Source organism: Hylaeus volcanicus, chromosome 3 (assembly GCF_026283585.1).
Source record: "Hylaeus volcanicus isolate JK05 chromosome 3, UHH_iyHylVolc1.0_haploid, whole genome shotgun sequence".
NCBI lineage: Eukaryota > Metazoa > Arthropoda > Insecta > Hymenoptera > Colletidae > Hylaeus > Hylaeus volcanicus.
Genome location: NC_071978.1, coordinates 10279754 through 10305590, shown reverse-complemented (window position 1 = coordinate 10305590; position 25837 = coordinate 10279754). Strand labels below are relative to the sequence as shown.

Here is a 25837-nt window from a genome sequence, read left to right as displayed (position 1 = left end):
CTCCACTTGATTCAAGCTGGTATGAATGGGTAGAGAGTAAGATTAAACTGCAGCAGCAACGAAAACAATGTTCGTTGGATATTTACAAGTAGAAGAAAGATCATTAAAGTTCTATACGCGATATAAATTCACAGAAATATAATGAATAAAATGAGCGAATACACCGTTTCAAAATTCATTTACTTTGAATTGAAAAGCTTTAAGAAATTTTTATCCCTATTTAGAATTTCAGAATGCTTTAATATTTGGTTTTAATTGTGCCCTTTGTTTCTTGGAAGTTATATAGTCGTTATTTCGTAACTTTCCTAAAGTTAAATGTGCTGTTAACACACATAGCCAATAAGTTCTTGATTCGGTCGATCGCTATGTTAAAGTATTGAAATATGATAGGAATAAATTTGACACAAGTCGTGGTAAATAGAACGTTTATATGTGTAGCTCTAATTTGTGTATCGTGACATCATGGCACAATTGGCCCAGCTAGCAGGATACACGTCATTTATTTGAAAAGTACGAAATTTGAAGAGCGTACTTTACATATATGTCATTCGCAATCGTACCTTTGAAATTGTAAAATTCCCATTTTGCTTCACTGCGCTCGTTATTATAACTTTTTTTGTTGGAATCTTCTCATTAGACGATTGTGTGTTTCTAGGGCACTGCAGTGCGTTTTTTTTTTTTCGAAATGCATAAAATGTTCCATTGTGAATATCGTTCCGCTTTTATTTTTTATTTTCGTAACAACGAAAGAATAGTTCTTGCAAGACGTGCATTGATACAAAATGTTTATATTAAGTATTTATAAATGTTTGGTCATTAATTATCGACGAAAAAATAGAATTTGCAACACACGAATTCATACGGATTAAATATGTTATGTGATTTTACTACTAAAACTATTTAGCAATAAAAGTGTTAAGAAAGAAACATTAAATAAGAGTGATGAAACTGAGTGAGTGAATCGCATAAAATTTCTATATGTAAATAAGATTATATTGTTTCACTCTGACCATCAAGATATCTTTAATAATCGCTATTATGTTTGTGTAACGAAATTGAAACTCATAAATTTCAGAGAATTCGTAAATTTATTTCACTGAGAAATAAATTATTTCTTATCTATGTGTACGATCATTTACATTTTGTCCGGCAAATTTATTGGCAATAACGACTTCCATTTCGTTTCCACACTTTGCGCACTTCGGAGACGTTTAATTGCCACTGCAGTGCGCAAGAACTACTCGCTATAGCGATAAAAAGGGTTTGTGATTTTTTTAATTTGTGTAAAAACTTTCACAGCGATCAAAATGACATCTCGATTCCGAGAAATAAAATTTAAATGTTTCACCGTGAAAAAAAGCGAAGCAATCGATTTAAAACCTATGACTGAAGGCAAAGTAAAACCCAATGGAGCACAAGTTTAATTAACATTAATGAATGTCAGCGTAAACGACGAATGAGTAGAAATGCGAAGTAGAAGTGAAACGAGAATGTGTTTGATTAAATCTCCCATGCCCTATTCTTTTCGTAAGATATTAAATCACAATAGAAATTGAGTCTGGAAAATTTTTAATAAAATAAACCATTCAGTAAAAACATAGTATATACTTGAAGAAAGAACTTAGATTAGAATCTAATACAAAAGTATATGAAATTAATTGATACAGAATTTTTATGACTTTTTAATTTTGTTAAATTTTGCATTAGTTTCTAATTGGGATGAAAATAAAAATGAAGATATTAAATGAAAAATAAATGGATCCAAAATAAGAGAGTGCAACGCTTTGTATTAACTTAACAAACGGAATAAAAAGAAGAAAATTACTTCATGTATCTGTGTCTGCAGATTGCAACCTAACGTAATATCAGTTTGAAACGTTAACACGAGTCGCCAAATTTCATATACATGTACTTTTACACTGAAACGTATCGCACACGTGTGCCCATATACATACATATATGCGGGTGGGTACAAATGACAACCAGAAAGTCTGCTGCGCTTTTAGTCCGGGTAAATGGCGAACCGCGGCTCTCATTATTCCATTTGCCGTCAGAAAGTTATTTGTTCCCCCAAAATTAGGACTGCAGCCGTAAATAAAATTCATTTCCTTTTTGTCGTTTGGTGTAACCGCTGGTGACAGTTGTGGGATTGCAGAATTGTTCTTGCCGAGGTGTCTGATTGAACACCCCAAAAAAGGTGTCGTGAAATAACACAAGGAAGTAGAGAAATGAAATAATTAATTCACTAAAAGGTCTTTATAAGGATAGGATAATATTTATGCTTCACGATTATTTCGGATGATTAGATTGATAACACTTTACCTGTGCGAATAGATACATCAATTTACATTTAGATAATCCATCACAGCATGAGATAAGTATTATCCATTATCTTATAGATAGAGCTGTCTTACTATCGACTATAAAAGTTCACGAGAAAATCGTCAATTTTGTTAAAAAATTTGTAATAAACAAACATATACAAAATAAAATTTGTTGTACAAAGGAGATTACCTGTACACTTATATACCTTATTTCTAATGACAAGTACATTTACTAAAACATTTACGAAAACAAACATCATGTGTGTATTATAAACTTTAACAACCTGATAGGGTAAGAAATGAAAAGACGTTACAAAGAAATGTTTTCCTGATTGTTCTATAAATTCTAGATCATTTTTTCCGGCATTACATCTGCAATATACCATTTCTGCAATTTTTATTGAATTCATTTCTCAAAAATAATTCCAACGAGAGAGACAGAATTAGTAAAAACAGAATCGAGATACTGACTCCTGCACACATTCATGACTTGTTATCTCGTGATTGATACGGCAGGGAAATGACAGGAAGGAATCGAATGTAGCGAGAATTGAGAAGACGTCTCTCACAATTTCATCCAACGTGGGCTCGTGGCGTTTCCATTGAAGGATATAGAACACCAAAGCAAACAGGATTATCCGAATCTTGTGAATTCAAAGGCAGGTTTATGCATATCACATTCCCCTCACCGTAAGAAGTTCCCGGTAACTCCACCCTATCTTGTAATCAACAGTATTATTTATAGGCGTAAAATCAGCGTGTAGGTCGCTTTGAGAAATTTCCACCTTAAACACTGCGAGCTCTTTGATCAGTAGAAACGTAATTACGACTTCTTAGAGCTGTGATATCGCAATTGGGTATAGAAAAGAATTATTCCTGTATTATCCATTAACTCTCACTCTCTCTCTCTCTAAAATAATTATGTAAACATTTGGAGAAATTGGATATTGCATGAAAGTATCCCTGTGTACAAAAATAGTAAATTTTTTTTTAAAGTTGCATCAACGGCTGGCTCTTAACGATCATTAAAATAGAAACGAAGCCTGGAACATTTTTAATAAAATAAGACATTCAGTAAACAAAAATAGAATGTGCTTTAAATATTAATTTTAATTAGAATGAAAAATATACATGGTTTCTAGTTACTATGAAAATAAAAGTAAAAGTTTTAAATAGAGATACGCGAAGCTAAAATAAATCTTGCGTTAATTCGGAAATATTGAAAAATACATTTTTAGATAATATATATTTATTTAAGGTGACGATACTAGAAGAATTAATAATGAAATATATAGTTTCATACCAGTTCTTTGTTTTAATAAACCACACCTTCGACATAAAAACACGAGCAAGCTGTTTTTATCCCCAGGTGTATTGGGTGCTTCTTCTTCCCTAGCTATTAATTGCAGAAGAAGTCTGGGATTCTGGGTAATGTCTCCGTTGAGTGCAGGTTTATAACAGACTTTCGGACAACATCGTTGTTTTCATCAGGGCGCCCGTAGAATCGACTTTTTCTCGGTCTTAGCACGATCGCGAAAAGCACACCGTACCCAGTAATGAACTATCGCGACAGTATTAAAGTTCGTTGACAGTGTCTAACGATTAGAGCGGTAGTGTACACATCTAATGTGATAAATATAACATTTTCCATTAACTGTAGTTTCAAACGTGAAATAGAACACAAGTTAACAAACGTAAGCAAACATTTATAAATAAGTGTGCAATTTTATTCTATTATTTTATTATACATGCATCTCTACTGACTGACATAATTTTCAAATAACGTGATGGTCGATTGCAAGAAATGTGAAAAAGAAAAATCAATTCTTGAATCGACTCAAACGTAATCGAACTACACCTTACCTTGATACTATACAATTATTTAAAAAACTCTTACGAAAATGATTGCAAGGTAAATTCTTAATAACCATTAGCAGATGATTCGACTATACATATGTAAAATTTAGAAAAAAGTGATTTAAATAAGCCCATGCACTCGGTATTATCGTCCCCAGAATAAGTGCGCTGTAGATTGTTTCTCTCTGTCATTATTTTTTGCGCGATTAGAAGAGAAATATCGCTTCTTCGAGTTGATGTCCATTGCTCCAAGCGCAAACTGAGGTTTTTACTATCCTGCCAGCTTGCAATATATTCATTAATGGATTTTCGATACGCAATGTCGCACTGCAGGTCATTTGTATTTGGTAATCTTCCTTCACAAAAATGCGGAGAGTCTGTCCGCCCCTTAGCCGCATACAAATGGGCCAGCTTAGTCAATCCTCTAGATTTCTTTCCAGAGACTGAGAATCGTAGATTCCAGAAGTGATGGTTAGTTTCAAGTATGTTGCTATCCTTGTTGACCTTTCCTCGATATTAGAATTTCAAAAATTCGTTGTTCATTAAGTCCATCTGTTGAAAAGGTTCTTAACACTATTGCAGCCAGTATCAAATGTAGTTTTTGGTAATTTATTTTGGCAATCCCCAGCGATTAATACAATTCCTGATTAATTTTCAAATAATATCAAATTTTAGTTTCTCTTTCGAATTGAAATTAAATTAAATTTTAATTTTAAAGAAAAATTATAACGAGATAAAACGTTATTCAGACACGTTCGAATTATATCTAGTTTTTCTCTAGAAATAAAATTTAATTTAATTTTCGTTCACTGTAGACATTTTAACAACCAGTGAGGAGAACTGCAATGCTAGTCGAATTTAATTTTACTTCTGGTATATTTCATTCCTTCATATTCCAGTTTTCAGATCTTAATACCATCATATTTAACTTGAATGTTCATTCTGCCTCCTATAATTGTACGTTCCGTTTTAAACTCTTTTTGAATAAACGTAAATCACCTTTTCCATTAAAAACATTTTGAAATCCTCTAAAAAATTACCACCATCTATATTCGTAGCGGTTTTATTTAGAATTGATTCAGCTAAATGTTCGCTTAATTTAAAGACCAGAATAATCTCTTGTGTATATAATATTATTTCTGGATATTATGAAGAAAGAGCCTTTAACACTCGAAGATATTAATCCAAATCCATAGCAGCGTCGAAAGTAAATCGTTTTCTGGGAGAAATGCAGAAAATCGACCGTCCTTTATTTTGATTTACTTTGGCCACTGGTCTCTACGAGGTTAAGCCAAACCATATCGCGCAAAACTAATTTAAGTTCACCAGACGCGAAGTTAAATGTTCTGGCGGAACCAGCGACACAATGCACACGTCCCCTGCTGCGTGCGATTTATGTTTCATTTCTAATTGCTTATTGTAGTTTCTTAACTGTTGATAATACGGCAAGAACCAGTTAACCCTCTGAATTGTAACGTGGAAACGCAATTATTCCTTTCATGCGCTACGCGAATTTGCGGACGGGTTCTCACGAAAGTCTAAACTTGCGATACCACCATTTACCTCGAACGTCAGGATTAATTAATTCCGGTGGGTATTTTACGAGTGACGGAATGTATACGAAAATTAAATTAATGCTTAAGAGAATTTCTGTTCACGCAAATAAAGAAGTTGCGTTACGATTTCTCTTATCTGATTTTCATTTCGTGCTTCTGTCCCTTTAATTTCAAAGTATTCGTAATTATAGTATTCAATTCTAGAGGTATTATAGCAAGTATTGGGAAGTCTCATTGGAAAAAATTGTTTACTCCTCCCTCAGTTTCTGTGTTTTTCAAATTTGCAACGGTATTTCATAACGCGAGGAAAGCTCGAAAATGGCAGGAAAAAATCTTTGTACCCGATAAATGTTGCGGTAGCTATGAAATATGCTGAGCATTACTTTAGCTGGTAGTATTCACCCTACAACGTTCCACGTGAACAATTTTCCACGCTGCGATACTTAATACGAACACCATTCTATGGGCCTTCACATTCTACGACGTGTTCAACATGTATAAACTCAACGACATACTTTGCATATCGCAGGTCTTTTAATATTCACGGGTACTTATATAGTTCTAATTTAGTTCAATCTACATTTATTATGCACGTGTACGAGATGGTGAACTATGTCTTCATTTTTATCTTTACGTAGGTGCAGAGATCAGTGCATACTGTGACGAGAAAATTTTTTCTAACCATTAAAAATAGAGGTGCACCTCCATTCCTCTCCACCACTCTGCACAATTAATATAGTGTTCGGTAACTAAACTTACAAGCGACGATATTATTAGTTTTCAGGAAAATATGAATGAAATGTAAACGATGAACTTTTTTCATACATCTAGTTGTAGAATTGTCAATATGGACATTTTACGTGAAGAAGTGAATCGGAAATACGCAATAACATTTTTTCATATCTAGTTTTATTTTCGAAAAAATCGATTTTGAATACTTTTGGCGTATGCGAACGATTGAGTGCGAGTTGATTAATGTATCTGTCTACAACTCGGTAGGTTTACTAGTGTTGGTGTTCGTAAATATTGATTTTGATATGGTATCATCTATCTTTTTTAAACAAATAGAAAAGTTGCTTCTTGCGCTTGATAGATTTCAAATAATCCAAATTGGAAGAGGATTAATTCGAAGATATTAATTTTAATTGAATCTCGAAGTTTCAGATTGTTATTGCAATGCTTTTAGAGAAAGTAATATTCCCGAACACGAGGAGCATTATTCTTGAGCAAAAATTTATTTGACGAATTTATAATTTTCGTCCGCTTTATGCAGAGCTCATGACTTTCTTTCGTAATTGGATTCTGATATCTATTCTTTAGGCAAATATATACGATCCTCGTAGTCTGAGCCTAATTTTTGAGAAGGAACACATAAGCCCTTCGCAGTCAAGGGTTAATGAAGTTGTTGAAGAAAGGTGACTGGTAAGGTATGAATACTGCTGCGACTCGCAGTATCTACATAGTACAGAGGCAATCGATTTCGACTGAAAGAAGGATTGGATTCCAAACACCTTAACCTCCCTCGCACGAGCCCTCCTTTCGTTTCTAAGCAAATCGACCAGAATGAGGGTATTTTAATGTATATATCCAGGAATTTCTGAAACCCCCACAGTTCAAGGAACGCTCTCCGCCTTCGTTTCGCAGTTGAATTTCAATTTATTAAAATGCCAGATCCCTCTTGAGCAGGGCTCGGTGATCCTTTTTAACGTCGCCGCTTCGCTTTCCTCTTTATATCGCTTTCCGGAAGCTGGCACGAAACGCCGTGGCCACGCCGGTTCGAATGTCTGAATATAAACAGAAACGCTTTACAATTCATGACCCATGAACAGAACCACGACTGTTCTCTGTTTCTTCGTCGCCTTACCAGTGGAACATTGAGCTTCCTGACCTCCCTTTTCGCCGTGGAAAAGACTACATACGCGATTATTCTCGAGTATGGTCCCGTGATTTGTGAGGTCCCTTTAAGAGTGTTCCATGGGATTCGTTAGTAGCAAATTGAAATCTGTAGAGTTCTTTGAACCCTTTGACAGTAGTTCTGTTGGGATGTTCGTATGGACTCTGTAGTCGCAGAATATTCCCGGGTATTTCTGACAATCAGAATTTCAAGAGGCGCCCACAGAAATCAAATTTTCAAGGAATTTTTAAGGAAATAAATATCTCTTGTTTTATAAATATTGTAATATTTATTTTATTTCTTATATTTTATATATTTATGCATTTGTACATTCTTGTATATTGTATATTGTATATTACATTTGTCATAAATTGCATTAATACACGCAGTCATAGGAAAAATTCTAGAATGTTTCTCCAAGATTTAAATATATATTTTAATCTAAAACAAAGCGTGACTTTACAGTATTTTTAATATTCAACTTAATATTCCATCTACCACTATGTCCTCTGTTATTTAGTGAAAACTTTTCCTATTTGCGTGGAGACAGTTTCATGTCACAAGGCAATTACATATCACAGTATCAAGCAAGTATGACGAATATTTCACATACGCACGGAGTGCTTGGTGAAACTGAAATTACATTTTCAACGTAGATAAGGAGAACCTTGCTAAAAGCATCCGATGAGAGATATTATGGAGCAGAATATTTCGTCCATGGTTACGAATCAATTAAGAAGCAATAATCAATGAATAAATAATTGAATGCCTGCACTGTTCTCACCATGCAAAGGCAGCGTAATTAATAGTCTTTTAATTGGAGGTCTCTGCAAAGGAGTTAACGAAATGTGAATCGTCTCTATTCCAAAGGATTCTACAAAAGGATTTAGGGTTTTGTTTGTTAATGAAATAAATGGCGTGAAATATATCTAATGCTTTCATTTCATATAAAAGTTCATTACAATAAATATTATTAGTTGAACTTATAATTTAGAGAGAAATTGTTCAATATCATTAAAGAACACAAAGATCCAAAACAATTACGTAGATGAAACTTTCAGTAAAGCTTTGAATTGAAATTTGAGTCTGATTTTTGCACTGATTCTTGCAAATTGCAATTGCACGATGTCTGCTCGCTGGTAACCGATGAATTGTTTTAATCTTTCCCATACTTTCTGGGGATACGTTTCTAATGAAAAAGTTTGAAATGTTTCATTGTGTGGAATTGCGCTCGTTAAGTTACGCGGAACTCGCAGTTGTTGTTACATTGTTTGGTGGAAGTCCTTGAAGCTGGTCCATTCAGAAAAGTTTTCCGTTTCTTTGCTTTCGCATAGAACTCGGTACGTGCAGAAGCATGATTATCAGCGCCGAGAATGTTGGCCCTTAGGAACCAGCCTCGAACTCGAGAACCTTTCGACGACCAAACGTGCTACTTGAATACAGACGACCTTTGCTGAACTCTGCATCGACGAATATGTACGAACTTTGATGCAAGTCGGCGATTTGGTTTTCGAAACCATCCGACTTCTTAATCTTTTGGAAGTGACACTACCGTTGTCAACTCTCGGTCCATTCTTCAATCAAACAAGTATATACAAGTATATTTATAAGAAATACTTCTTATAAAATGCTTGAAATGACATAATGTGTAATAGTTGTTATTCTGTGTCAAGCAATCTGTAGGCTGAGCTGATATTTATGAAGACAGTATCAATCTGTCGACCTTTAGTTGTAAAAAAAATGATTAACATTACAAGGAACTGTTTAACTTTGTTGAACCCTTCGATACTCACTTTGGATATTCTTTAGTAACGATTAATCTAAATTATTTGTTAGCAGATATGCAAAATAAAAATGTGTCTCGAATTTTTTAAACACTTTAGATCCTCTTCAGATACAATTATTTAACATAAATTATTGTTGGACAGCTATAAAATAAAGAAATGAGTTTTGAATTTTTTTAAATTATTCGTAGTACGTAGATATATATATGACGTATATATGTACATAATAAAGTGCTATTTTGCCATTGGAAAACCTCACGCCATTCCACAATCAATTTATTTAGGAAATATTATTGTCAGATACTCATAACGAACAAATGATTTTGCAATTTGCATTTTTATCCATATTTTGTAAACAAGTCTAGAAGGTTAATATGCTAATCATGTAACAATGAACAGATCGATAGCTGTAACCATTTAATTTTATAATTTGGTTTTTGAAGTTCAATTAATTATAAATGAACGTCGTTTAAAAATGAACATGTAATGAAATTGCATGAGCAACAAAATATATGAAAGGATCGCACTGGACGCTACAAAAGGTTGCAGTTTGCCTATTCCTGGCATCGAGTGTTGCACTGACGTCCGATACACCCCAGTCGACAAATATTGCTTTATAACTAGTAAACGCATGGCACCTGATGCACGAGCTTTTGTATACCTTTCAACAGACACTCTGTGCTTGTGTCAACGTACTGCTAGTCGCTTCTAAACTGGTATATTGTACATGTTACAAAGTAAAGAGAGAGTGAAGTCTATATGAGCTCAGTGGAGCACTGGTGTGACTTATTCTGATCAAAATATTAGGTATAGAAATAAATTCTGTGCTCCTACATCCATAAACTATTAACTCTAATTTAAATAAAAATATTTACTCATCATTTCGTTACGTCAGGGTACCAACCTATGTCCTCGAACTAATCTCAATTGCGATAGTTTCAACTTCAAACTTTATTGAAATTTATATATCCTCTCTGTACAGGAATTTATTTCACATATTTTTACTTTTACCATAAAATTTTCAATTTTAAAAATTCTTTAATAACAAATTACCAAATTATACTTCAAATAATACAACTTTCAGAACGAAAGATCTGTTTCGACCCACCAAATAATCCACGTCTATACAACTGTGGAAAATGTTATGAAAAACGAAAAAAAAATGTAAATAAATGTCGATTCTGGTTTTATATTTCGTTCCTTGTGTCTGTTCCTTTTCGAGCTATCCATACACAAACAATTCTTTCCATTTAGCTTCTGAAAGCACTGGCTGCAAAACGAAACACATATTTTTGAACGATATTTAAAATTGAGGAAATTGAGGTCAAAACAAATTGAGAATATTCAACTTTTACATCGACATATTTGTCGTATTTATAGAGCATTTATTTTGTGATAATTATAAAATATAATTTAAATATGAGAGTCAATAAAATATTATTATTGTTAAAAATATATTGTTATTCGAATAAAATATTACTTATCTGCTTTAAATGGGGTGGAATTCCTGAAGCATGCTACATTTCTGACTCGTTGGCTAACGTTCTGTCATCCCGCATTGGTTAAAGTATAACAAAAACGAGGTGGCTTCAAGAATAAAAATAGTAAGACGGATGATTGCTTTTTTGTGCGAGCCCTGCTATTCGTCCCCAACACCCTACTCTCCCTCTCTACACATCTTGCAACAAAGCTGTCGCAGTCGTGACAGTGATACAATGGTCCAAAAAAATGTCGCAGTAATAAAGCTGACTTTATGAAATGAATCAGCTTTATCGAATCCTGTAAAATAAATACACTGAATTTGTCAACCAACTGTAATTGTAATTGTACCTGGAATTATGATGACAAATATCAAAACTAAGCCAAATAAACGCGTATCCCTTATAATATATAAAATGTTATTTGTTAATAATAAATCGACTTCAATTCAAATCAATTTTAATATTATCACGTTATAAGTCTAACATTGACTGGAAGCAACAAAAAATTAATATTAAATGTTGGTTTATAAAATTGGTAATATAAAATTGAGTTGGTTATCTTTCTTAAATGTCAAACGTAAAGAAATTATGGTTTATGTTGGAAACAATATTTCGATACGTTTTCACGAAGAGAAATTTACTTGGGTCGTTTACCCGTCTTACATTGATCTCGATAAATTTTCGGCCTTTTCCCTCCTATAGAAATCCCTATGCGAGGTCACACATGATTATAAATGGCGAGGACGCCAACCCTCGGGGGTTGACCTCAACGCCTGTCGAGTCGCCTACAGAATCTTTCAACGACTAAAAATATCACTTGAATACAAAAGCCCTCTAGAAAATATGAATCTATATAAATGTTGCGTAAATATATTTACATTTTATATCTATATTACTCCAATATTGTGTGGCATGAATTTAAATGTATCGTATAATAAATAAGACTAATAATTTTTCATGACAATATCTATAAAAGTTACAAAGAAAATAATTTATATTTATACACAAGAGGAAGATTAAAATATTGTAATTGGCTATGCAAGTATAAGTTTAGTAAATTGATACATAATAATAAATAAAATACAAGACACACAATGAATGATTTATTACTTCCATATGGAATATTTATGATAGAAACTAATTACAGATGTTTATTATTTTACTTTTACCGAACCGTAATTTCAAGATAGAGATTGCACTTTAACATAGTGAAATATTTTACTAAGATCGTGTCGTAGAAAAACGAATGTCCGAAATTGATCGGTTTCAATATATCCCAATATTAAAATCATAGCAATGTTCAGTTGCCGATATTGAAAAACGTCTTTAAAATATTAGAGGGTCACGTTACAGCTCAGCTGCACGAAACGATCTACCATGAGGTAAAGGTCTGGCAACGTGCCGCACTCCCCGATATTTTTCATTAGAAGGGAAAGGGAGAAGCACGAAAAAGAAAAATGCAAAGTACTCGACCAAGTTGAAGTAAAATGGCGTTAAAGCGGATCTTTGTCAATTAAATGGACCTGAACGAAATATTACGGCGCAGAACGGATCGTCTGATCGCATATTTCGTTTACGCTCGACTGAGTTCAGAATTTAATCGTGTGATTTGAAAACAGCATAAAATTTGGTTTACATTAAAATTCAGTTTACTTTACAATTTCAATTTTTCCATTTAGGTATTAAGCTAATTATTTCCTATTATTTGGCCAAAATTATCAATCTTAAAGTGGTTTCTTGATACGTTATTATTATTGATTACCAATCAATTATATATCTTTTTAAGTTCAAGATATATTAAGTATGATATACTATAAAATTAATCATTTAGGTGCCAAGTTGGGTCATATAAAACCTTAGTCGTTAAATAAATACATGTACAATTAAATTAAAGTGAATACTGATTCTCCAATTACCAAATGATTCTTTTTCTATGAGCATTCTCTACACAATTCACGATACACTATTCTGTTCTCTTGCTTTCGCAAACGTGTCTTAGTTACGGTGTCGTAGGTATCTCCAAAAAGGGTTTAGTAGATAGAATTGAGCCGCTTTTAGTCTACGTAACAGTCCATAAAAGACTGGCAAGAGGTGGCTGTGAATGGCCTCTCACCTGGAAAAGGACAGGCGCTTTCAGCTTCCTTTAGCAAAAATCAATTTCGCTGACGCTACTTATAATCCGATTAATTAAAAGCTGGTCCGGAGAATATGACGCGAAGAGCCCCTGCAACGCGAAATACGAAATATCATATGGCATATTATGAAATAAAAAGGGGGTAGATAACTCTTACCGGGTTCGGAAACCCGGCGCTTTTTAATGACTGTAAAATCCATCTACCCCTAAAACTTTTCCGTGCGGTACGAAGTTGGAAAGTATAGTGCGGAAAATTAGGTTTTAATTGCATGATCCTGGAGGGTTTAAATGGATACATAATTCACGCGCAATCGATAGGCAAACTTTGTACATGCTCTGTCCATATTGGACTACGGTGTGCATGGTAACGCATGGTAGGTCAATTTCTCAAATCCGTACCGTGTATGCTCTTAGGGCTGAGAGAATGTTTACGAAGAAATTCATTCATCTATCGATCTTTGTTTATAGATAAGGTGATTAACGTTATAAACAATTGTTTAACTTTTTAACACATTTCTATACCGACAATGGGTTTCAGAAATATAATTCATGCAGTCCACCCATGAAACAACGAAGTTCCAATTCCTTTGTTAACATACACCCTCTTATATGTTTAGTTAACAATTACAAAATTGAATCAGCGAAATGCATGAGTTTTCTATAGTTAACTAAATTTTCAATTTTCTCCAACAAGGCAAAAGAATGTTTCTACGAACATGCTGGCAGCAAAACGGAAGCTTCCAGCTGAGTTTAAATTATTTTGCACTCTAGCTTTTATTCCCGCATTATTTCATCCAGACATAGCCTTGCGCAAGGTTATCTCCCTGCAGAAATTTATCGAACGAGATTCTCCTGTCGTGGAGACAAAGTTTTACTTGAATATTGAAGCCAAAGTGTCGCAATCTAATCAGAAGTGTTCGTCCAAATTTACATACCTTCGATTCTTCTTTGTCATCGCTTTGGTCGTTTCTTTGATTTCTATTCCATTTTCTTTATTTACTTAAATTTGTACCTATCACGTTCTTGATAACAATTTAATAAAAATTAAATTAATATATACATGAAGCATATACCAAATGAACTTTGATTAATCCTTCTGGCTATTAAATTAATTTATTAATGAATTTTTATAAATATTCAGTAATGAAGTTTCATTATTATTAGACATCATAATCAGCCTTTACTAATTTTTAAATCATTGTACAGAATAACTTGTAAAAAAAAGAGAACAATTACGTTTAAAAAAAATTAAACTAAATTCAAAAGATTCGAGATTTTACAATTAAAAATTTTGTACAGTGTATATTAAAGCAATGTACAAAAATAATTAACCAATGCACTCGCTGGAATCTTCTTGTGGCTTTTTAATACTATTTAATAATACATATCTATTGTAATGTAATGTTTATATGTTGTATCGAATAACACTTAATAATTTTTTGATCAACTCAATCATTTTATTTGAATAAATCATCTCGATTATATAGTTTTAAATATAAATAAAGATATTATAATTTAATTTTGATAATGGATTAACCGCAAGTGAACGGACAGGCAATAAAATTAGCTGAACGTAGTTGTACTTTTATCGGCCAAATGTCGCCGTGGAGGATCCATTAAAAGTCAGGAAGATAATTAAGTTGCGGTGAATTTTCAAGTGCGTTTCGGTCGATGACTGAACAGAACCGGGGAAGCAGTTATCATCATAAGAAGCTTCGTTAGGCACAAATAATGAAAGAGGGTGCGAGGGCTAATAAAGTAGAGTGCAAATCGTTCTGCTGATTCGTAAAATCTCTTGGAAACGAATCGACAAACAAAGGCGGTTTAACGAAGTCATGACTGATAGCAATTGGCTAGCTCGTTAGCAGCAGGAAAATGGCGGTTTAGTAATTTGCCGCGAAAAAAGAATCTCGACGCTAAATCTCGTGTTAAAATAAATCTTTCTATGACAATAAATTATGTCGTGTATCTAATAATATTGTAATTGGAAATTGAATAATTGTAGTGAATTGCATCGTAAATTGATTATAGGTATACCATACAAACGGGTTTTTTAAATTGAGATCCATAGAAGAAACAGTGAAGCGAATTATACGCTGAAGTGAAACAATTTTTATTAAATGCACATATTAACTAATATTTATGTTAGCGCTAAAGTGTTTATTATTTCCTTTTTTTATTTTTAAAACAGATTAAAGTAGCCTCATTTTTTATCAAAATATAAACGAACACTCAGAAATTGATAGAAGCATACGCATAATAAGAAGATAATTAATTGTTTTTCTATTTCAATATTTAGTGTTACCTTCAGATAGTACATTTAGACATTGCACGACACTTCGTATAGTATTCCGAAAGTGAAATATCAAGGATTATGATATTTGGGTTAATATCGCAATGTTCTGTGTCAATGTTATTTCATACTAAACGAGAACTTAACGTTCAAGCAAACGTATTAAACTAATTGTGGTGAAATCGACGGTAACGTTTCGTTTTTTGATGGAACAGGTCTCGTTAAAACGTTGTTCCAGTGGATGGTGGCCTTGTTTCGGTAACCCTAATGAGTAATGGGAAAACCAATTGCAATTAAACTCGAATGACGTGATTGCAGTGATACCGTTTGCTCGATTACTTGTTCCTTAACCGCATGCTTCAAGAGTGAGTAGCTCTGGCTGCACTTGCCGCAGTTCCGCTTCATCGTTGCTTCATTATTCGTACTTAACGAAGCTTTTCTGCAAAGCTCCACGATCGATTCGAACCAGTTTCTCGTGGAAAAATAGACGATCAAGCCACGGAGGCGGTTATGTTCCCTCGTTCCTAATTTGAACATCTGTATCGAGTAGAAGGAACTGTTCAATCGATACTATTTGCAATGTGCAGAATGTGCAGCAGTTGAATAAATATTTTTACCACATTTTAGCATATTTTACTCTTGTAATGTATTATTTTGATAAAAATATTTTATATGCGCTTTGTTTACCAACAGTAATTGCAATAGAAATTTTGCAGGATATATTTTGTAGGAATTAAATATGATTGAAAATATTAGAAAAAAACTTTGGCTAGAAAATATATTCATTAGTGTTTCATGACCACAGAATCTCGAACGATAAAAAAGAAAAACAACTAATCGCACGGAAAATGTTTGCAAGTGGACCAGTCAAAGGAGAGTTGATCTCTTCTCGTGGACTTTGCCAATTTTAAACTTCCAAGTGATACTACTAAAAAGAAGTTTGGAAGATGTTGCTTGAAACTACGTGACGAGGGCGAAGAAGGTGCATTTGCATCTCAAACGGCTGAGATTAAGGAGTTGAATCATTCCCATGATACATTACAGTACAGGGGATTCCTACTCTGTGACCAACTGTATTTCAGAAAGTAAATTGTACGAAACTCGCGTAGAATATTCAGCCCGAAAAGAACTTTTTAGGAAGTTCTGGGAAAATCTTACAGTAGATTCTTCGGAAGAATTGAAGCACAAACCTGAAATACAGAACCAATCGAACGAATTGTTTACTTCTGTTTTCTACATTTTATTTACTACATACTATTTATTTGTCTTTACTACGCTTTCTTTTGTCCTCCTTTAATGATCCTCCTTCTAATCTCGTATGCTTGACTCTGAAAAATATTCTTAATTTCTTCCTCTTTATACAACTGCAATTACGTAATGGATGTTGTTTCAATGAAAGTATAAACAATTATTCGTATTTTAAAAAATTCGTTTTGTAAGTCTACTTTCACATTTTATATTTTATACACTACGGTACTCTTTCTTTTTTTATACCGTTGTTCGCGTCGGTGGAAAATGTGCCATGCTTTTCTTTCTATAAAAACACGTAGAGAAAATGAAGCACGGCAACGTGGAACGAGAAACACGTCCATCTTTGTAAACCCTTCAATATTGCGTGTTCATGGACACACATGGAAACTTCCTTTGTTATTTATCGAGATATCAAATATTGTCCTTCCATTTATACTTTATCGCGTGTGTAAAGTACAATACAAAACTGTTTACACTGTTTACTCGAAGTTTATTTTTTTGTACTCATCTGCGAAGTATTTAAAAGAGAAGGTTACTCGAGGAAACATAAATATTATAATTTATGATAAAAGTATGATAAAAATATGTAAGAATATTAAAGATTAAATGTTGATTTAAATGAAAATAATGAGGATAATATACCGAAATGTAGGAATTCTAATTTATTGTACAGTATTCGTGGTCCGCGATCTATAATTCAATTACTACCTACCTATATTAGTCGAAATACACTGTTTGTCATGCGGTCGTCTAAAATTTGTACAACTGCCATAATGAAAGAAATTATAAATTCAATTATTTGTTTGGCCTTAAACAAACTTTTCGCGAATGCAATACAGGTATGAAGTCCTGTTAATAATTTAATCACCTGTTGAGCCATACTACCTGGTGCCACACTTTCGATTGTCATAATAGTTTTACCAATGATATCCATACTTCAACAGTATATTATTTATTCACATCGTGATCTTTGTGCATTATCAAATATTAAATATTAGGAAAATTATATTCTGAACTTTCAGAATAATATTGACTCCTTTATTGTAACGTTTAGGTCCTTTGGGTTAGGTCTCTGTTTATAAAAGTGAAACTTATAGAGAAAGTTACAAAAATAATAAAAAATACATAAAAGGAATTATTTTATACATTACACTGCATTAATTCGATATTCATGAATATTATACAAATAAAAAGATACAGGTACTATACGATCAATGATATCAATATTCTTTGAAGCAATAATATGAAATATCAAGTGTCAAAGCAATCAAAGTAAATATTATGAAAGCATCAATATGAATTTTATCAAAATGGTAATATATATATTTTTAAAACAATAGAATTAATACCATTTTGTGGAAGCAATATTGAAAAACGATCATTTACACAAGAATTCAATATTGCGCTGGCCAAATATTTCCAATTTCATGATTTGAAGCGACACGAATAGTAAAAAAAATTCACGAGAGACCTGAGGTAGTATTGTGAAATGCTGCCTACGCTCATCTCAATATAAAGATAAAAAAAAAATATAAAAAATAATATCAAACACTTTGATTCTCTTACTATATTGCATGAATCTACAACATGAAATCTGAGTTGTGAATATTGTTTTCGATATTCGATATCGCACAGTAACTTTTCCCATACACGTGGGTACATCAAATGAAGCTTTCAAAATAACAAGAAACAATGAGATCGAAATACTTAATATTTCCTAAAGTAATTGAGTTAATCTCACGTTGTTCCATTGTGCGAGAATTATTTAGACTCCGGACATAAACGGTTTTTCAAAGAGAGCGTTAATATTTTGTTTCGGATTGGAGTACGAATGCTATGGAAATGATTACAATTAAACGTAAATATGACGTCGTTTAAGCACCATAGAAGCACTAAAACTAAATCGATATGGGACAATCATAATAAAAAATGGCAAAGTCTTTTCTTTTTTTCATGAAGTCTATAAGATAATTAATTAATTAATTTCAATTTCAGTGTCAGTAATTAGAAGGGTATTAAGATTAGGGTGATTTACCCAAGTAGTGAATATGATTTTGGATTCATAACCCTCTCACGTTTAATTAAACAAATCCGTTTTGTACTATGAAAGCAAAGCCCATTTATACCGACAAATGCAGGATTTTACAAAAGGGGAATTTTTCCTTGTTTAATAATAAAATACACCCGTCAAATATTTGACATTGAAAATTAAAAAAATTATTCATATTCCATACAATTTGTGTTTTGTTAGAAAGCAAAATTCAAAGGCCTTTTGTGAAAAAAGCTTTATGAATAATTTTACTGGGAATCCAATATGTGGAGATAATAAATGACCCATCTACTCTACATAGCAGAGACAAACAGAACGAGGAGCAGACAAATCATACGACGTGAGGAGTGCTGCTCAAAGATATTCTTGGTAGGTTGGAACACACCTCTCGATGGCTTCTTAGAACTTCACAATCAAGTTTTGCAACTGCGTCTTACTGTCGACTCCTCGAACTTGCGGGAGTCACTCGACTATCAAGCATCCTTTTGAAAAGCAGAAACCAAAGTCACATGCGACACGAAATCCGCGCAGCGAGCCTAGAAGTTCTATTACGCGTTCCACGATGTTCCGATAAAACCGCAACGTGCATTCGCACCCTGTGAGCAGGCACAAACGTTACCGCATATCGTCGCGAACCGCAACCTGTGAACGCTACTTTGGAAGTTTTCCCGGTGCCAAATAATTCTGAAACGAAATTACAGACAGACACGCGTCTCCATCCAAATGGCTGAATTTCGCCGTCCATGCGTTATACGTATCCATGCAGATAAAACTGGTGCACGTCAAGAAATAAAATGGATGTGCGCAAAACCAAATTAATTCCAATACACTCTTTCATCGCCTAACTAACTAGACATTAATATTCGGTGAATGCTGGAAACGAAACGGAAGATTAAAATGTCGGTTTTGTTCCGGATTCTGAAATTCTGTAATATTAAATGCAGGACGTGGAAATTTTTGTTTGAATCTTCTTTTTTTTTCGTGGTAGCTCCTCCAATTTTAAATATTAATGAATAAGGTTTGATAAAATCTTAAGAAATAAAAAGAGTGTTATATATTTAGTGTCAATAATTTAACAATGCGCCTTTTAAAGTACTAAAAAGGAAATCGAAAATTATAAATTCGATTTTGTTTCATGTCTAATAATTATATTGAATATGGGATATGGTAATTTCTCTTTGTGTTGTTTATGTAAAATTCAATTCAGCGAACAATACACCCTTTTGTTATCTAAGTAATGAGACATTAATACTCACGGAGTGCTGAAAATGAAACAGGAAATTAAAAATTCAGTTTTGTTCCAAGTCACATACTTACATTTAATGGAAAGTGAAAAGAATTTTATATCATTGGTGGCAAATAGTATAAAATAGTTCGGAAAAAATGAAATTGAATAGTAATAGTATAATAAAGTAATTTTCTCCCTCGCGGGAAAACCAATTAACTAAAATATGAAATAATTCAAAGCACTAGATTTCCTCTGCCGTGGATTGCATCCAAACAACTCTGGATTAATTAAATATTGACGTTATTACACGATTGCGTGTGTGCTAACAATACGTTTACTCGCCTCAATTATTCAAGGAACACGTACGGATTTAATTAGCCCATCTCTATCGATTCAGCGTTTAATTCTTTTATACGGTTGCAATTGAAACGAAGATTAACAGAAAGTCAATTAAATGGTTTCCTTCCTTTCATGCTGGAAAAATTCTGCTTCTGCGACACCAAATGCTGAAACCACAAATGGCGGTCGATATCGAGTAGCTCCAGTTCGAATCTTAATTGAGAGGAGTACTTTATTCAATGAAAACTATAGAGGCTTTAAATGGGCACTTTAATTGTATTTACCCAGGTTGTTTAACCCGTAGATAGTGGTTGGGTCAATTTGGACCCTGAAACAGATCTTGCAACTGTATATATTCAGAACTCGTAGACATTATCATTTTATTTAACTACATACATTACTTTTAAACTAACTTGGTATTTAGATTTGCTTTATATAAAGTATCGATGTAATAAATAATATCACATTAGTGCACATATTATAGAAAGAAATACATCTTCAAAATTGCATAGCCAGTGTGCCTAAAAGATTTCAGTAAAACGTAGTCCGCAGTCCGTTGAACCGTTCTCCAGCAGAACTTCAGAGACTCGAATCGAAATACCAGGGAGTCCTCGATGTTAGTTTTCAGTGTACGTCAATTCCGTGGTCCTTTCTTTTGTCTCGAATCGACTTCTGGCGCAGTTGAATCGAAAGATCCGACCATGCCAGTCTGGGTTTCGATAATCCTCGCGGGATAAGAGTCCCTAGGTTAAGTGCGGAACGGGCGGGAGGGATGGGCACTGCCAGATAAAAAGTCGCGACCCGAGGAGCCTCTGGGTCGGCTCACCCGTGGCGAGTTCACGGATTACGCTAATAGGAACCCCATGGAATTTATACCTGCGCCGGATTAAAAGTTCAATTTCTGTTCGTTGCACCGGCAAGACCGAAACGTCGATTCAATTACGATTAAAGGATTAACAAGATGCGTGAGGCGGCACGATACCTTTCTTTGTATCACTCTTTTCGCCCGGCCTACCCTCCTTCTTGCTTGAAAGGTGAAATGTAGCTCCTCGAGAATCCTCCAGCATTGCCGAGTCGGCTAACTCAAGAGGGCATGAGAATCCAACGAGGCTTTGACACTTGACTATCTTCAAGAACCTTTCGCGGAGTTTTGCATGTTTCGGTGTAAATTTTCGTCGGAATTCTCGCTTAATGATACGATTCGCTTTGTTTTATTGTTTACCCGCCGACGCCGTGTACACTTTCCCCCTTTTCTTTGATCGCATTCCTGTGTAGGTGTTCAGATATTGCGAAGACGGTTGAGGATTTTTGTCAGCTGAAGACACACGAAAAACTAAAGTTTCAGTAAATTTTCTCTTTGTTAGAGAATCCGTTAAGAATGTTTGCTACCTCTTCATGTGAAATTTAACTCACTGCGTGAATTTTAAGATGTGTTAATACTTTAAGCAAACGAACGTTATCTCTTCCTTTTTTTTTTATGTACTCTTAATTTATATAATTTAATATGTATATAATATTTATATGCGCACTCGTTTTTCTACCGAGAAATTTTCGAATTTCCGGTAACGCGTCATGAATTCGTAACGTTATTTTATCCTCCAGTGTCACGCGCAATTCATAAATTTTAACCAGACCGAACCTTTCTGTTGCAGAGTTTCAGAAACGACTGATACCGTCTTGACGAGCTACGAACTACGAACTATAAACTTCCAAGTGAGATCCTTGACGAAGCAGCCCCGCGAACAACTCATGAAAGATACGGCAACTAATGTGTTCATGATAAATGGAGATTGTTCTCTGCCTTTTGTGCGTAAGACAGTATTTGAAAAATTACAGACCAGCATTCTATCGTTAAAAAAGGAAGCTTAATTACAATGACAACTGCATCAACCTTATCATAATGTTTTCTAATTTCATTTCGGTATTAATATATTAATCTCGAATCCTTTGAGAGCCAACACAAAAGCGTTGTCAGCGACTTCATCGATACAGCGATAAATTACAGCCGCCAAAACGATCGTGTGTCAAGAGACTACCGAGAGCGGCTTGTCCTCGAGTGGTTCGTTTAAGATCCTTGGTCCTGGAATCCTTCATCAACCATTCAAGGAGCTGCTAAGCTCGAAAGCCTATTCTTTATCAGCAGTTGCGCCCGCCCTCGCGGATCTTCGTGGGATCAGGCGTATCCTGACAAAGAAAAAGAAGGGCGAATAAAAAGAGAACGAAATTCCAGCTAGCGCGTTCTCGAATGGGAGACTCTGTCGGAAATAAGTTGTTGCTGTTACTTTCGGTGCATTATCGATGAAAACCGCTAAAGGGTGAATCCAGCCTCGATCAGTTTCCAATATCGACTTCGTTTCCAAACTTTTCTCCATAACTTTGAAAATAACGGCGCAAGAAAGGAGTTGGGAAGAAAGCAGAGAGCAATAATTTGTCTTTCCATCGGTGCCAGACGAAGGCTTTATTAATCGTTTGAACCCGCGGTTGTCAAGTGTGGAATTAAAAACTTCATCGTCGAATATTTCTGAGTGAAAGCGTTCTTAGGAAGATTCCGAGCGATGAAGATATTACACGTGCCCCGTTGTTGGTCGTTTCTAAAGCACAACGCTGTGATTTCAACACTCGTATCTACTTAATCGTGATAATTTATCCGGGGACAAAGAACAGGATCCATTGATGCCAAGTTCCAGGCAGAGCTGCGCGCATTTGAAGTGAGGGGCTTCTTCGATAGAGTTATAAACTGTTACTGAAAAGAATGACAAGTGGCAAATATAACTGTAATTAAATCCAAATGTTCTGTAAATAAAAATATGAAGTACAGAAGGCTCTAGAATTAAATGCGAAAGCTGTAGAATTAACTACAAAGAATCTGGGAACAGAAGAAAGATGCGGTTTCTTCAGTAGAGTTATAAACTGTTACTGAAAGGAATGACAAGCAAGAAATATAACTATAATTAAATTCAAACGTTCTGTGAATAAAAGTATGAAATACAAAAGGTTCTAGAATTAAATGCAACAACTTTAGAATTAACTACAAAGAGTCTGGTATCACTCGTGTGAAATACAAAAGGTATCTGGAATTAAATACAAAGATTCTCCAATTGCGTAATCGTTGATCTCAGGAGGAAGCTGTGTTACTTTCAAAAGCCTTCGAGAGCCTGGAACGAAAGCCATAAGGGAGTAAGATAAACTACTTCTTACTATTGCTGGGATGCCCCCATGACAAGAGGGAGGCACGTGGTGATGTCTTGTTGTTGCTGGTGCTGCGACGAGCTTGGCGGTGCCAGTTCTTCAAGTGCTGGTGCTGGAGGTGTTGTTACTGGTGCAGCTGGAGGCAGTGTTGTCGTTGGCAGTGACCCCAATAACGCCGGCGGTGGTGGTCTCGGTATCGCTTCCGGTCTTTCTGCGATGCTGTCGTTGGTAGTTGTCACCGTTGCCATCACGACGGGAGAGTGGCTTCTCACGGAAGAGAGACTACCCAAAACCTCCTCGAACACTTCTGTGGAACCCGACTGCAAAGTCACCTACAGCGGCCTGTGGAGGGTCTGCGTTGCCATAAGTACGTAATTTCTCGTTCAACTTGAGTAGTTACAAACTGTATGTCAACTGTTCTACTGCTCAGTGCATTATGTCTCAGTTTATTTCAACGAAGATGGTTTATTTTAAATATTCCACTTGCTTTTCTACTTCCCACTGTATATTGTTGTGTCCCACTCACCTGATTTCATTCTGCTAGAAAAACGAAGAAAGAGTATAAACGTTTTTAATTTAAATTCGGCTTAAACTTTGTCGTATCAAGAATTATTGCGTTTACGAGGGAACAAATATTTAATGCTACGTGTATGATAATTCAGAATGATGATTATATTCATGCTTAAATTGTATGAAGTTTATTGTTAAATCAATATGATACAGAAGACGTGTGTTATATGTAAGTGTTTATATGAATTTAGAAAATTAACATTGTGCCATGTTTGCTTATATAATATTAAGCTCGACACGATTGCAAAAGTTATTATTGAAGACGTGTGTATATGAAAATATTAGGGGTTAAATTTAGTAAAAATTAATTAACCGAATACTTAAATAATACAGTTAACTTGTACACGTACAAGTTTGTCTATGAATATTATCTCCAGTGATTGCAAACCATCGAAATGAACCGAAGAGATCGCACAAGAATACCAATTCCAATAAAATGGAAACGATAGAATCGAATGAATTATAGAAAAGTAGCTTTCATCGTCGATTTTCTGTCATGCTAGAAGATGACAAGCATACTTCCTTCCCTCGATCGCCTCGCCTTCCTCTCAAAGTCTTTTTAAGTTCACCCCAATGCTTCGAAAGGGAATTACCAAGCACTTTCCCGGATCCCGCGATCATGTAACAACCTATCCGCTTATACTGCTGCCATCGTGTTCGAAAAGTGATATCGAAATAGAAACGACAACGAGCACAATAACGGAAATTGAAAAACTCTTGGAGATACGGCGAACCGCGAAACGGGAAGATTGTTTGGGATCCTCGGCGGAAGTGCATCTAAGCACTTGAAGAAACAAAATCGCATCTAAGGAAATCTAATTCGACGTCGTCGTTCAAGCTTTTTGCAACGCCGTGGACCGCGTCAAAGAGTAAAAGCGATGATCACCTGCGCGTGTGTTCATGCTCATTGACCAAGACGAATCGCCACTTTGAGAACCAAAGGAGTTTCCCAGGGTTCGTACAATTATGGTCGAAATGCGATTAGAGGAAATTATTCTGGATAAAATCTCCTATGGCAGTCGCAGCTACACGACTTTTTACTCGATGAAAGGAGTCCCTATTACAAACCTTTGTTTCATTCAGGTTTGAGAATTTTGAGAACCAGAGAAGTCTTCCAATGTTGGTTAAAAGGTATTAATCGAATCGATAATATGAATAAAATATGATGATTTCATAATTAAAAATCGTTCAATTTGAAACCTGAATACTGTCGAGCTATAAATGTGTATATTTATAAATTTTGCATGGCAGAACAATATTTTAAACTTATATTCAAAATTGTGAACCTGAAATTAGATTATTATTAATATGCAAGGGAAATCTGCATTATGTATTACACTTTTAAATAGGTATAATATGTTCGTTAACGACTAATTGTACTTTAATGTTGCAATTGTTATTCCATAATTATTAGTAATAGTTAGTTTGAAAAATGCAGCTCAAGTTCAAAAAGTAGTTGAAAACTTGTTTCTTTTTAAAAAAATTGCAATTAGTTTGCTTCTTTTGAAGAAGCAAGAACAACTTAGCGCAAACGTCTGAAAAGTTTCCCCTAACACGTACTTCAAAAGAATTTAAGACCTCTCGGAAAGAACATTTAATCTTGATAGTGAAAACCTAAAGGGAGACGTTAACTGTTCTAATTAACACCTCATGTAGGTCAAATAGCGATTTATTTTCATATGTAAATATAAATATAAATAATAGTTGCAAATACAAGAGTAGTTGTAAATAAGTAACGGGATAACAAGAGGATACATATTTCTCGTATATTGCATTAAATCGTGGATTGAAGTTTGTTGAAAACAGAATTTTATATGGAATAGAATAGAAATTAGTATAAAAATCTGCCTTCAAAATAAAGAAAATTATACATTATATTTACAAAAT

The 25837-nt window shown here is 34.3% G+C and overlaps 1 protein-coding gene across 1 annotated transcript in view; it reads left to right on the top strand.

Moving 5' to 3' along the window:
- LOC128873173 (voltage-dependent calcium channel gamma-7 subunit) overlaps positions 1-25837 on the top strand; it is a 51178-nt gene that overhangs the window by 2339 nt on the left and 23002 nt on the right. The window contains exon 2 of the mRNA XM_054116536.1: positions 21844-23747. Within this exon, the coding sequence (XP_053972511.1) occupies positions 23408-23747 (340 nt within the window). The 5' untranslated portion in view covers positions 21844-23407. The remainder of the gene's footprint in view (positions 1-21843; positions 23748-25837) is intronic.